The 13,635-nt window shown below is 43.3% G+C and overlaps 1 protein-coding gene across 1 annotated transcript in view; it reads right to left on the bottom strand.

Moving 5' to 3' along the window:
- The window catches only part of CCDC149 (coiled-coil domain containing 149), a 99,611-nt gene that overhangs the window by 57,448 nt on the left and 28,528 nt on the right, over positions 1-13,635 (bottom strand). The window contains 2 exon segments of the mRNA XM_081229007.1: positions 6,752-6,790; positions 8,259-8,420. Of these exon segments, the coding sequence (XP_081085133.1) occupies positions 6,752-6,790; positions 8,259-8,420 (201 nt within the window).

The following is a 13,635-nucleotide window of genomic DNA, read 5'->3' as shown; positions in this document are numbered from 1 at the left end:
GAAGTTGTACTGTTCGAAGTGGTATAAAAAGAAACATCCCAAAGCACTTGAGATCTGTGAAGGAAGTTTTAGGTTCTGAGCATCAAACCGAGATGCATAGACAAAGTTGCTCTGATTTGTGGTCACGGGGGACTAAAATAAGATTGACCAAGAAGACTTTTCTACTGAAGTAAAAGGCTCCCTCCCATCCCACAAAGGGCCACTGTGTGCTCTGATTTCTCCAGGGTTGTCATCCTGGTGCATGTCACCGTCTAAATAAGCCATCACTTTTTAAGGGAAGAAAGCCAAGGCTCCCTCCTGGACCAGGAGGAATACCTCCCGTGGTACCTCGGCTTGAAATCAAAACAGGGAAAGACAGAGATGTGTTTGATTGTTTATTCAAGGAGGAGTTGGCATGGGGAAAAATGTGTTGCTGTGACCCCAAAGGATCCCAATTTATAAAAAGATTAACCCAGGATAATTTAAACTCCCCTTTATCGCCTTTGGAGGAACTGCTTGTTTCGCAAAAGAAAAATATTTAAAGGGTTGTTTGAGATCTTTTGGTGATCTCTCACTGCAGTGCAGAGAGGTGCTCTGTGTACAGTTCTGCCTGGAGTTTCAAGAAGAAATTTTCATTTCAATATCCCACGAGAAGCTATTAGTGAAATCACTGTTGTCACGATTTCTTCACAGCTTCTTCAACGGATGATTTGCCATTGGAAATTGAGTTGTTTTAAAAAGGATTCTAAATTCTAAAAGAGAGCCTCGATCGACAACCATATTTCTAGAACTACAACCATGAAAGTTCTGGCTGCCCTGTAAGGAGGAGACAAAAAAGCAGGCAGACATTATGGCCAGATATTGGCTGCCACAGGAAAGAACACTGGCCTAACGGGTAAAGACTCCTAGCTCAGTTTCTGCTTCTCAACCCCTCCTAAGCAGAGGGCTTCGGATAAAGCACTTCATCTTTGAACTTCCAAAATGGGTGGATTAAATGTTGATTATGGGGCTTCCCTGGTGGCGCAGTGGTTGAGAGTCTGCCTGCCAATGCAGGGGACACGGGTTCGTGCCCCGGTCCGGGAAGATCCTACATGCCGCGGAGCGGCTGGGCCAGTGAGCCATGGCTGCTGAGCCTGCGCATCCAGAGCCTGTGCTCCGTAATGGGAGAGGCCACAACAGTGAGAGGCCCGCGTACCGCAAAAAAAAAACCCCAAAAAACACCAAAGTGTTGATTATGCTTCTTTCTCATTCAAACAGCCTAAGAGTTAAATATGGAACAAAACCCTGAACTAAAACACTGAACTACAAGTGAGCAGATTTGGATTTTTAGGCCTGCTCTATTAACCTGCTGTGTGACCTTGGACAAGTCACAGGAAAAATAAAAAATAGCCAACACCCATTGAGCACTCACTAAGTAGAAGGCAATGGGCATTATAAGCATTATCACACGGATTCTTTATAAAAACTTTATGAATATATCTCATGCTTTTGCTCATTTTGGAGAGGAGGAAATTGAGTCTCAGAAAGGTAACACAGCTTGCCCCGGATCACCCAGCCAGCAAGTGGAAGTGTTATATTTGAACCCACAAAATTGGATGCCAGAACCCAAGCTTTTATCTACTGCCACCCATGACGCTGCCTTGAGACTTTACGCAAGACCTAACTTGCAGTGTGGCCGCAGAAGACAGCTGGGAGGTGACACACATACATAGATATACACGTGCATACACACATGCATACATGGTCTCTGAAAAGCACAAAGCACTGCCAAGACTGAGGATGGGGTATTGTTTCTACTTGTATTTGAGAAGAACCCTCAATACATTTACAGTCAGCTTGAGCTGCTACAACAAAACACCATAGACTGGGTGGCTTATAAACAACAGAAATTTATTCCTCATAGTTCTAGAGGCTGCAAATCTGAGATCAGGGTGTCAGCACAGTCAGGTTCTGGGAAGGGCCCTCTTTCAGGTTGCAGATTTCTTGTTTTGTCCTCACACAGCCGAGAGCAGAGCAGAGAAAGCAAGTTCTCTCGTGACTCTTATAAGGACACTGAACCCCCTCGTGAGGACTCCATCCCCATGACCTCGTCTAATCCTAACTCCCTCCCAGAGGCCCCACCCCCTAATACCATCACATTGAGGACCAGAGTTTCAACGTATGAATTTGGGGGGATGTAAACATTCAGTCCATAACAGAGTGATGACAGTAATCTCTCCTGAGCTGAGAAATGAACAGGGGAGGAGTCCATAGAAATTCCTCCTTCAAGTCAAGAATAGGAAGCCACGGTTTCAAGGCTGATGGGCAACAAGATGCTCAAGGCAGCATCTTTTCCTTTTCCAATATGTGGATCTTTTGACCCCCAGGTCCCATCTGTTACCCCAGCAGCTGGTTCTCATTCCAGTGCCTTCCGCTTACACAAGGTACCTTTGCTTTGCAGCTGGAGGGGTAAATACTTCACCTACTGTCTTGCCTTTGGGATAAACATGTGATATAAGACAGGAGACACCAGGTCAGGGTGCAAGCTTCTACCCCTGTTCCTGCTGATGAAAAAGTTAAGAAGGTAATTGTGCCTCTCCTTTCCAGTACCAGATACACGGATGCCAAAGCTGTCTGCTTCAGGCTAAATGGAAAGTTTCATTGTAACCAGTGCCTGCAAATTCAATGGTGCATTTTCTTCTCCACAATGAGCTAATGAAGAGGACATCTTAACACTCCCCCTCACTCATCCAAAAACCAACCCCATGCTTTTATAAATAAACTAACTATATGTAAATAAAATTTGAAAACATATATTTTAAACAGGTAAGATTATTTTTCCAAATACTGGAACTATTTTCCTCCACTGTTAATCAAGACATTTCTTCCATTACTAAGCCAGAATTCCCTCCCTGGCTTTGGGCTATCTTTTTCTCTCCACTGCACTGCTTACCATTTAACATCCTATATATTTTAATCATTTTGTTTATTGTCTGCTCACAGCATCCCTACTAGAATTAAGGTGACTATATTATTTATCATCCAAACCAAGACCCTTTGGAGAGTACAGGGAGCACTAATACAAATTATGCCGGGACAAGAGGTAAGAATGGCAATGATCCTGAGTAAACGGAAGGTCTGGTCGCCCGAGCTACAAGGCGAGTTCTAAGCATGAGCTCTGAGTGGACTGCAGGACTTTGAACTCTGGCTCCACCAATTACTTACGTTATTTCCCTTGGGTAATTTACTTGACCATCATAGGGCTAAATTTCCTCATTTGTCCGATGGCAATAATAATAATAACCCCCAACTCCCATGGTTGTGTGGGAATTAAATGGGATCATCCACAGTGCAATGCTGGGCACAGGGTCTGACAGACTGCAAGAGTGAGCACTCAAAAACACTGGCTGCCGTCGTTATTATCTGTCATTCCAAGACTCTCTCAAGAAGGCATGTACAGCAGCTGGTTAACACACGGTCTACCCAGCACCCCGTCAACATGACAACAGTAGAAGCTGCCTTGTATCTGCAGGATGCCTGGCCATGCCCAGCTGACCTGAATGGACCCCTGGCCTGAGCCTGGCCTAGGGGAGCTCTCCCCTGGGATTCAGGGAGCAGCTCTTTCCTACAGGTCAAAGACGTGGGGTCTGTAGCCCTCATGTGGTCAGCAGCCACGTTTCCTATTCTACAGAGAAAGCAGGTCCAGAAAAAGAAATGACAGCTGACACAGAGAATGCTGAGGGCAGAGGAGAGAGCTGGGGGCACCTAAGTCCAGGTGGTAGCTGGTCCTGAGGCCTGGCTGCACTTCTGATGCCCAAGGTTGCTGCTTACCCAACCCTTTTGAGGTCCTATGAGCCAGGAACTTCTCTTTGGCCCAAGCTATTTCAAGCTGCCAAGGGTAACCAAAAGGGTCCTGACAACAGCACACTAATATATAATTGATTAAAAAAGAAAGGGATGGGGCTTCCCTGGTGGCGCAGTGGTTGAGAGTCCGCCTGCTGATGCAGGGGACACGGGTTCGTGCCCCGGTCCAGGAAGATCCCATGTGCCACGGAGCAGCTGGGCCCGTGAGCCATGGCCGCTGAGCCTGCACGTCTGGAGCCTGTGCTCCGCAACAGGAGAGGCCACAACAGTGAGAGGCCTGCGTACCGCAAAAAAAAAAAAAAAAAAAAAAAGAAAGGGATGTTAAGGAAGAGGAGAAGATGATAAATATTTATTGACGCTCACCTGGTGCCAGGCACTGTGCTAAGGACTCTACTTGCGTACGTTATCTCATTTGTTGCTCACAGCCACACTATGTGGTGGGTACCATATTTATTCCCACTTTGTAGATGTGAAAGCTGAGTCTCAGACACCCAAAGGAATCTTCCCAAGGCCACACAATTAGTTTGGCGGGTGTCATTGCTGGCTCCCTAAGCCCTTCTATCCCAGGTGATTAATCTAAGCCCATTAATGTATAGTACCCTCCCAGTGAATGTTAGTAGACCAGGAATGGGAGTACATCCTACAATGGCCCAGTGAAACTGGAGGGAAGGACTCATATTCCATGGCTGGGTTTTCTGCCTTTCCTGCTTCGAGGAAAGCTGATGTTAAGTTCAAGAGGAAGCTGACGTTAAAATCGGCATAATGCTAGAGTGATCAGATAAAATATAGGATGCCCAGCGCAATGTGAATTTCAGATAAAAAATCAATAATGTTTTAGCATAAGTATGTCGCAAATATTGCATGGTATATACTCTTATACTAAAAAAGTATTCATTGTCTATCTGAAATTCAGATTCACCTGGGTATCCTGTATTTTTCTTTGCTAAGTGTGGTAGAGAGGAGAGAATGAGTACACGATGACAGTACGGCATCTGAGACCTGCACTACCTCTCAACTTGTGGTTATGCAAGGGCATCGATTCCTTTATTGATTAAGCAGTTTAGAATTTCTGTCACTTGCACCCCAGTCCGTCCTATGTCATCCATCCCAAGCAGGAAGAATGCAGAGCAAGCTCACACCACCACACTAAATCCTAAAGGGACAGAAACTAAATGCCATATTAAAAGCTACAAAGCCAGCGCTTAGGACATTGAACTTGTTTTGTTTGTTTGTTTGTTATTTAGAGCTGTAAGAATGCAGCTTGACAGACTTACTGGAATTCATCAGATTCTCTTCAGTCAATGTAAATTTTTTATTATAAAGTCACGGAACATGAATCCACTTACACCATAAAACTCCTTCATGAATACTAACAAACTCTAAAATCACAGCAAAGATGACGGCTCATAGCCACCAAAAACACAGAAACAAAAACATTAGCAATTCCACATTAAGGATCCCAATTTTTAAACATTTATGCTAACTTTCCGTGTCATTTTGTTTAGGAAAAAAAACACAACACATCAATTAGCTCCATAGAAAATTTTGACTTTAAATCAAACCTGGAGCATTACAAAATAATCAAATAAAATAGGAAAGGAGTGTGGGAGTGAGCAGAACTGAATGACTGAAAGGACAGCCATAGGACTGAGTTGTTATTTAAGGGTGAACGTCATGTGTGTGTGTGTGTGTGTGTGCGCGCGCATATGTGCACGTGCGCGTCTACTGTTTACTCAGCATCGAAAATCACAAGGTAATGAATCTAAGGAGTTTATATGCTGTGCCAGGTATATGATCAATGAACAAAAACAGGATGTTGTCTTAGCCTTTACAGCTATGAAGACAGCAAACAATTCCTGTGTCCTTATTTTCATCCACCAGTTTTGAAGCCCTGTTCTGGTGCAGAGCATTTCCCATAACATGGTACACACAGCACTAACATCACCATCATCCAGGCTCCCCTCAAGCCCATAAAGTGCTGTAAGTCAGCGTATGTCAGTACAGAACAATTGTAAAGTTGAGGAAAGTGTTAAAACGCAATATATCTATATATATGCATGCAACTGGATTAAAAAATTTGATGTACGATATTCCTGGACATAATGCTATAAAAGTATTAACTGTCCCTATATTGATCTATACATTTAACAAAACCCCAATCAAAATACCAATAGGTATGGGTTTGGGGGGGGTGGGAATCAGAGGAGGACTTGATAAAATATTTGTCAGTTATATCTATAAAAAGAAACAAGAAACATCTGAAAAGAAAGAGCAAAGGGAAGGAGAATAGCCCAAACAGGTATTACAAGTATTATAAACAAAAACAGAATAATGTGGTACTAACAGGACAATACAGGAAGCTCAGTGGAACAGAACAGAAAGTCCAGAAAGACACACACACACACACACACACACACACACACACACACACACATGGATTTGTCCATTGCTAAAAGTGGGTATCCAAAATCCGTGGGGAAAATGGATACTCAATAAACAATGTTGGTTACCATTTAGGAGAAAAGAACATAAATGGCTTATGAGTTTTAGTGAGATGGCTTTTAAAAGTCTGAAGCGGCTGGAGCTAAATAGCAGAACGGCATCCATCCACAGAACAGTAAGCTAAAGTCCTCTAGCACTGTGCTCTCAACTTGTGGTTTTCTAAAAGGATTCCCAACAAGAAAGGGAGCACAGTCAACTGGTGTGCCTTCTTCCACCCTGTTAGACTTCACTGCGTTTCCTTCACCCAATCCTTAGGCCCTCTCTGTAGGCAGTATTTCTCTACCACCCACTCCCCCCAGTCATACAAAATGATTCTGGGAAGTTAGAAGATTTCTCTATACATTTTGGGATTCCCTAATCCCCCAGTTGTTGTAAGGCATCAATACGAGCATTCGGAGAGTTGTCAAAGATCAGGAATAAGTCTTACCTGTTTCCTCTTTTCAGGGGGAAGTGATGGATCTCCATCCTACAAAGAAACCAATGTTACATTTTATTTTTAAAAAATTAGATGTGTGTAGATTCAAGAAATTGAACCGAACTATGAACTAAATTCAGACCCTCCCCTCTCCCGCCCCCTGCAACCAACAATGTGCTGAACCAAACTCAAATATACTTAAAAAATTTTAAACTATAAGCTGAGCCAGAGTTATTTTGGGAAAACCTCTAATGAATCACTCCCAATTAGGACAAATCTATGTATTTTCTAAACCTATGTGAGCCAAATAAATAAACTGGATTTATCAAAATTACTTCTGAGCAGAGCCTAAACAGAAATAGCATTTCATTTGGTTTGAGTTGAGCTCCTCTTTTAAATAGATCCAAAGGAATAGTAATGGACACATACAATGCACACACATACTTGAGTTTTCTCTATGGGCAGAACAATTTGGGGGGTGGGGATAGGATATGCTCAAAATAAAAGAAAATTAACTGAGAACTTCTAGTCCTATCAGACTTTTTGTCCTGAAAGGATTCAATTCCTCTCCCTCATGTGCCATCTGGGAATACATAAATATGTCAGGTGAATGATAAATGCTCAGGAAATAGTACTTCTCTATCTGATGCTGTCCACATATAAGTCAACATTATTTTAACCTCAGGAATCTTTCTACTGTACTTCTGTTCCAGGACAGTTCAATGACCCCAGCACAGACGGTTAAATGTAAGCAATAGTGTCAGCACTTAAAAAAGAGATGGCATCAGTGAGGAAAAAAATAAGTGAGAATGCAAAATAGCACTATGCAGTTGGTATCCTCCATTTCAGTAAAATTTGCATCCTTAAAAATCTTGCCATGTGAAAACTAGAGAAAATCTAATTGCCCAGGAAAGGGAAAGGTTTAAAAATTATGGAAATATTACTATGCACTGTTTTAAAAAATGAGTTAAATCTGTATATATGGCCTAGAGAGATGTCCAAAATAAAGTGCTGAGCGAAAAGAGCAAGTTTTAGAACAACATTTATATAAAGCTGTCCAATAGAACTCTCTGCAATGAGGGACATGTCCTACAGCTAACTGTCCAATATAGCAGCCACCATGGAAATGTTCTATATCAACACAATCCCATACGGTAGCCACCAGCCCCCCATGGTGATTGAGGGCATGAGATGTGATAAGTGAGACTTTTCAATTTCATTTAATTCTAATTAATTCAAAATGAAATTTAAATAACCACATGCAGCTAGTGGCTTCTGTATTAGTGCAGATTTATAACACAAATCCTCTTTAAAAAAAAAAAAACCTCCATACAGTGTTAAGTAAATAGGCACACACAGATGCATTCAGATATGTGTGTAAGTTCATGGGCGCCAGAGCAAGCATCTGGAAGCATGTACTTATCAACTAGCAAGTGGGACTGGATCGTGGAGGAAGTAGGGTGATGACTTTCACGTCTTAATTTTTCCACTTTGGAACTCTTTGTGACGTAATACGTACAATCAACTCACGGTACTTCTTCTTTAGGGACTGGTGGCGCTCTCGAAGCTGATTGGCCATGAGTTTGTACTGGTCCCTTTCCTGCTGGCATGTGTCCAGCTCCTTGGAAAGGATCAGCAGGGCTTCCTTCTTACTCTCCAGCTTTCTTTTACACACCAGGTACTGCAGAACAAACACACGCAGGCGACTGCTCAGAACCATCAACAGGCCTCCTGTTGATCGCAATAGTGTGGAGACATTGTACAGTGTTGGTTTTGTTGCCTTTTTTGTTTTAAGAGATTGTATACCCAGAATCATCTGTCAGTCAATGACATGTGAGCCTAAAGGCTGCTACTGTACCTGACATAGTCCCCTCATGACAGAACCAAACCCTTGGACATTCATGAACTTTGGCCAACCGAGACAGGAAAAATAATTGATAAATAAGTTAAAAAGCAGAATCCTTTTAAACAATTACACAGATAGCTAAATAAATAGATAGTTGGACCCAAAATTTTATTTAAAAAAGGATTTAGATATCCAGGTAAGATGATGTAAAGTTGTATTAAAATTTTACCAGGGCTTCCCTGGTGGCGCAGTGGTTGAGAGTCCGCCTGCCGGTGCAGGGGACACGGGTTCGTGCCCCGGTCCGGGAAGATCCCACATGCCATGGAGCGGCTGGGCCCGTGAGCCATGGCCGCTGAGCCTGCACATCTGGAGCCTGTGCTCCGCAACGGGAGAGGCCACAACAGTGAGAGGCCCACGTACCGCAAAAAATAAAAAAAAAAAAAAAAAAAAAAAAAATTTTACCAAATGATATAACACATAAAGATTTAATAAAAATTGTATATATTACTAACAACTACCTCTTGGGAGCAAAATTATTTGCATTTTTTAATTCTTTATACTTTTCTGTGTTTTCTAAATGTTATAGAACACACCTATATGGCTTCTATAATAAAAAAAGTACAAAAAATGTAATGAAAGATAATTTAATTGAACCATAAATTACTGCAATAGATTGTACCTGCCCATGCAACCCAGCAGACATTATCTCACCTCAGAATTTTTGTTCAATAAATTCGGTCAGAGGTGTGCACCTTCTCCTATGATTCCAGTGCAGACACCCACCACCCAGAGACCAGTTTTATGAGCTAAGTATTTTAGTCACACTTTGAATTATCCCCCCAAAGTCAGGCGTATCTTGCTGGAATTCTTCCTCAGAGTTGCGGGATATCTTCGTCCCTCCATCTCCCCACTCCCCACACTGTGACCGACCCTCACCTGACAATCACCCACCACCTGGACCAGTGTGAGCCTGACTGGGATGCTGTCCTTTTATTGGATCTATAGTACAGTCTGGTGTTATTCACATATGTGAAATGTGGAACTAAATACCTTTTGAATTTGCCCCGTAAAATATCAAATTCAGAGCATTCATGAAAACAATTTATAGTTTCATTATACACTCTGACATGAGCACTTTGTCATTATGGACGCTCACACAAAGCAGACAGAGGATCAGCACTCCCATACCATTTGAGTCAATGCTCTTTCATGGACAAAAAGCATTACTCATATATAGTGCTTGCTTGGAACTGACTTTGTTAAGTTCAATTTCAAATAAATGAAAGGGGAAAAAGAGAGTTTTGGGCATTAGCACATTTTTTTTCCTTAAAAAAAAAAAGTAATTGCTTAGCTTCAAAAACAAAGGGGAAAGAAAAGCCATTCTGAGACGGATTTGAGTTCTAAGAGAGGACACTTCCACCTTGGATGAATCTTATTCCTGGCAGTAATGAGGTTGGAATCCTGCCTTAAAACATCCTGGATTTTAACACTTTGACATCGTCTTCGTGGAGGCAAACGGTTCTGTTGCCACAGTGATTTCTCAAGAGTAAAATCCCCAACGAGTAAATATCAGAGGAGAGTAGCCCAAAAACCTGAACTGCAATGTCCTAAGGGAGGTATTGAGATTTCACAGGAAAAAATACCATTTACACACAGTTTAACAGAGCTGCCCTTGTGCCTTCAGTTCTTTGCCTGTGATCGGCAGCCTCGGTTGGCAGTGCTGTTAGCATTGGTGGCACAAAAACAGTCACCTTTGTCCCTTCAATGTACCAGATCCAAATCTAAGGCCTCAAAAATATTCCGTGTCTTCCAACTTTGGGGAAGAAAATCGCAATAGTGTGGAGACATTGTACAGTACAGCAGGCAAGATTAGAGTCACATCCAGTCTACTGAAGGGGACCAGGTAAGGGTCACCACTTATTGGCAAAGTAGAATTCAGGTTCCCTGACCTTGAACTGCAATCTCTTACGGTCCAAGAGATAAGCCATTTCTCTCCCAAGGCATGGTCCAAACAGGGCCTCGGAAGCTGTTTAAAGGGCAGTAATAGGCCTCCATTCCCTCTGGGTCTAAGACACCTGGTAGATGTACAGGCACAGAGTCCTCTGCTAAGACCCAGTGACCTGGGATTTGAGGAGCATCACTGCTCTTCGGGTCTCCTTAGGGCATGAAAACAGGACAATTATAAGCTCCATCAAAGGGAAAGAAACGGATTCTGTATAGAAGATGAAGCCACACCAAGAAAACGGCCGTCTTTAGAAAGCCACTGCTGGACTGCTCTTTCTTTTGCTTAGTATGGTCTAGAACAGTGAATTTCAAAAATGTTATTCTACGTCATTTATTTTTATCAGCAGAACAAACCTTAGGCTGAAGCCTCATTTATAAACAGCTCAAAGTGGCGCTGCTCTGGCTGAAGATGGGACACCTCCCCTGTAGTCCGGCCACCCTCGCATGGCAGCATCCACAAGGAGCCCTGCTCTACATCACCCTGGGATGCTTGTGAAAATGCAGATTCCTGGGTCCCAGCTCAGACTACTCACCCTCTGCTCACTGCCATACTGCCTGAATCATGAATGTCTCTGGTGGCTGGCTCAGAAATCTGCAGTTAGCACATGGCACAGGTGATTCTTATTCCATCTATACTTTGAAAACCCAAGCACTGGAGGCCTCCAGCTTCATGGTGTCTCAAAAGTTAGAAACAATTAAAATAGTCTGGAGGGTCTGATAGGCCAGTGGCAGCTCAGAAGCTCAGGGCAAGGCTCCATCTCAGAGTCATTCCAGGGTTGTCGGAGCCACCTTTTATAGCACAGAGGGGTTCCGAACGAGTACAAGCACAGACTACCTTTTACCATCTGGCCAAAGAGCCTAAACATGCAGAGTCTCATTAAAATATCAATAGAAACTCTGGGATGTGTATGTGGCGGGGGGCGGGGGCAGTGGGAGTGTTACCAGAGAATGGGATGGAATTTCTTGTTATTATTCTAAAATGGTGACAGTTTAGTCCCTGTGGTGGCAACTGCTAAATTGTCCCATTTTCTATCCCTCCAACTGGAAACAAACAAGCAAAAAACTGGCGCAGTGGTTGAGAGTCCGCCTGCTGATGTGGGGGACACGGGTTCGTGCCCCGGTCCGTGAAGATCCCACATGCCGTGGAGCGGCTGGGCCCGAGAGCCACGGCCGCTGAGCCTGCGCGTCCGGAGCCTGTGCTCCACAACGGGAGAGGCCACAACAGTGAGGCCTGCGTACCGCAAAAAAAAAAAAAAAAAAAAAAAAACTGGAAAGAGAGAAGAAGGTGTTGAAGATCCTTTTCCGTTGGCAGCTCTGGACAACCAGCAAAATGCACGGACTCAGCCGCAGCCTTAGAAGGGACCAGAAATAGAACAGAAAGCGCGACAAGCCAAGTCACTGCGCTTGGGACGTTTCCGCTTCTAAAGGAGGATGAATAAGTGTAGACGATGGAGGGGGTGGACAGCAGAAAATCACCAGGCAGAGTCGGGAGGCCTCTGTCCAGATGTAAGTCTAGCAATGGGCTAATCATGAACCGCGGGGACCCTGGGAAAGCCACAGAACGCAATGAACAAAAGAAAGTCACACTGCCTGGGCCTCAGTTTCCACACTTGGAAAATGAGTGGGGTTCCCAGAGTGCCCTCCAACTTGAGGAACCCATGATTTTAAATTAACATCCCATCCAATATCACTGGGGTGCTGGGGAGAACACTGTGGGGAGGGGCTCCAAGCCAGGAGGTATGACTCACTTCAAGCACCTAGAAATTGCTTCCTCTGCCTTGTCTAGGGCAGAGCCAGCTCAATGATTTCCAAAGATCACCTGCAGCAGTGGCAGTTCCAGAATCTCCAGACAGCTGTGGCTTCAGGAAAGCCACCTGGTTGGAAAGGGTGCTGGGGCTGAAGCTGTTTGCAATCACAATTTACAATAGAGTGAGAAAAGGCTAAATGTCTGAGTGGTCAACATTAGTGCCTCTCTCCAGTATTTCTAGTTCTCCTTTCCTTGCAGGTGCTCGGAAGGACTATTCTTCCCCATTGCTTTGGAGTAAGGCAGAGCCATGTATCTTGCTTTATCCAATAGAGAGGGACTGGAAGGAACATGAGTCACTTCCAGGGTAGAAGCTCCCAGGAGTCAAGGTATGAACTACCAGCAGAACCTGGATCATGGAACCAGCACAGCAGACAACTGCCCTGAAGAGTCATTTGGGTCCACAGAGAAATTTGTGTGATCCAGAAATAAACTTTTGTACTGTTAAGGTACAAAGATTTTGGGGGTGTTTGTTATCAGAGCATAACTTAGCCCATCCTGACTAATACAGTCCACAGCAAAGTATAAGGGTAGGGAGGCTGATAGAGATCATATCTGCCCCTGCTCTGTGCTTCTACTGAGTTACCACAATGATGAAGAGGATTAACATTATCACTATTATTATTACTATTAATAACAAAAATGAAAGTTGTATGGCAAATGCTTTCCATGTATAATCTCCTTTAATCCTCACAAAACCATAATGGGGTTACTGTGTTATTATCATGTACATTTTCTAAATGAGAAAGTGAGACTGAAAGAGTTTGTATAATAGGCCAAGGGTTTGGCAGAGCTAGAATTCGAACCCAGGTTTTTGTACAGCCAAGCCTGTGGAACCCCAATTCCTGACAAACCAAGCACTCAGTGAAAAGTCAACCAGAATATTCATGGAATTGGTTACTACATCTATTTGGTATTTTCAGCATAGGGAAGCTAAGAAAAGGGAATTTTAAATTTGGCTACATTTTATACCTAGAATCTCTTGACCCACCCCCTTCTAAAACTAGATGCAAGGCCTGAAGGAAGAAGGAAAAAATAAACAAACAAAAAAATAAACAAAGAATCCACGAGCATCTCTCCCCTCTGCTCCTCCTGAGGGAGCCAAGTAGAGGCAACAAGGTTTCCATCCACTTAAATGACATGGGATAAACCTAGAGGCTGTTTTCTCAAAAGCGGCTTGGTCCTAACAATTCTCTATAAGCTGTAGTTGTTCTCAATCATTCATTCAACAAATATTTTCTG

Source organism: Mesoplodon bidens (assembly GCF_964165515.1).
Source record: "Mesoplodon bidens genome assembly, chromosome: 1".
Classification (NCBI taxonomy): domain Eukaryota; kingdom Metazoa; phylum Chordata; class Mammalia; order Artiodactyla; family Ziphiidae; genus Mesoplodon; species Mesoplodon bidens.
This window is presented reverse-complemented; position numbering and strand designations above follow the sequence as displayed.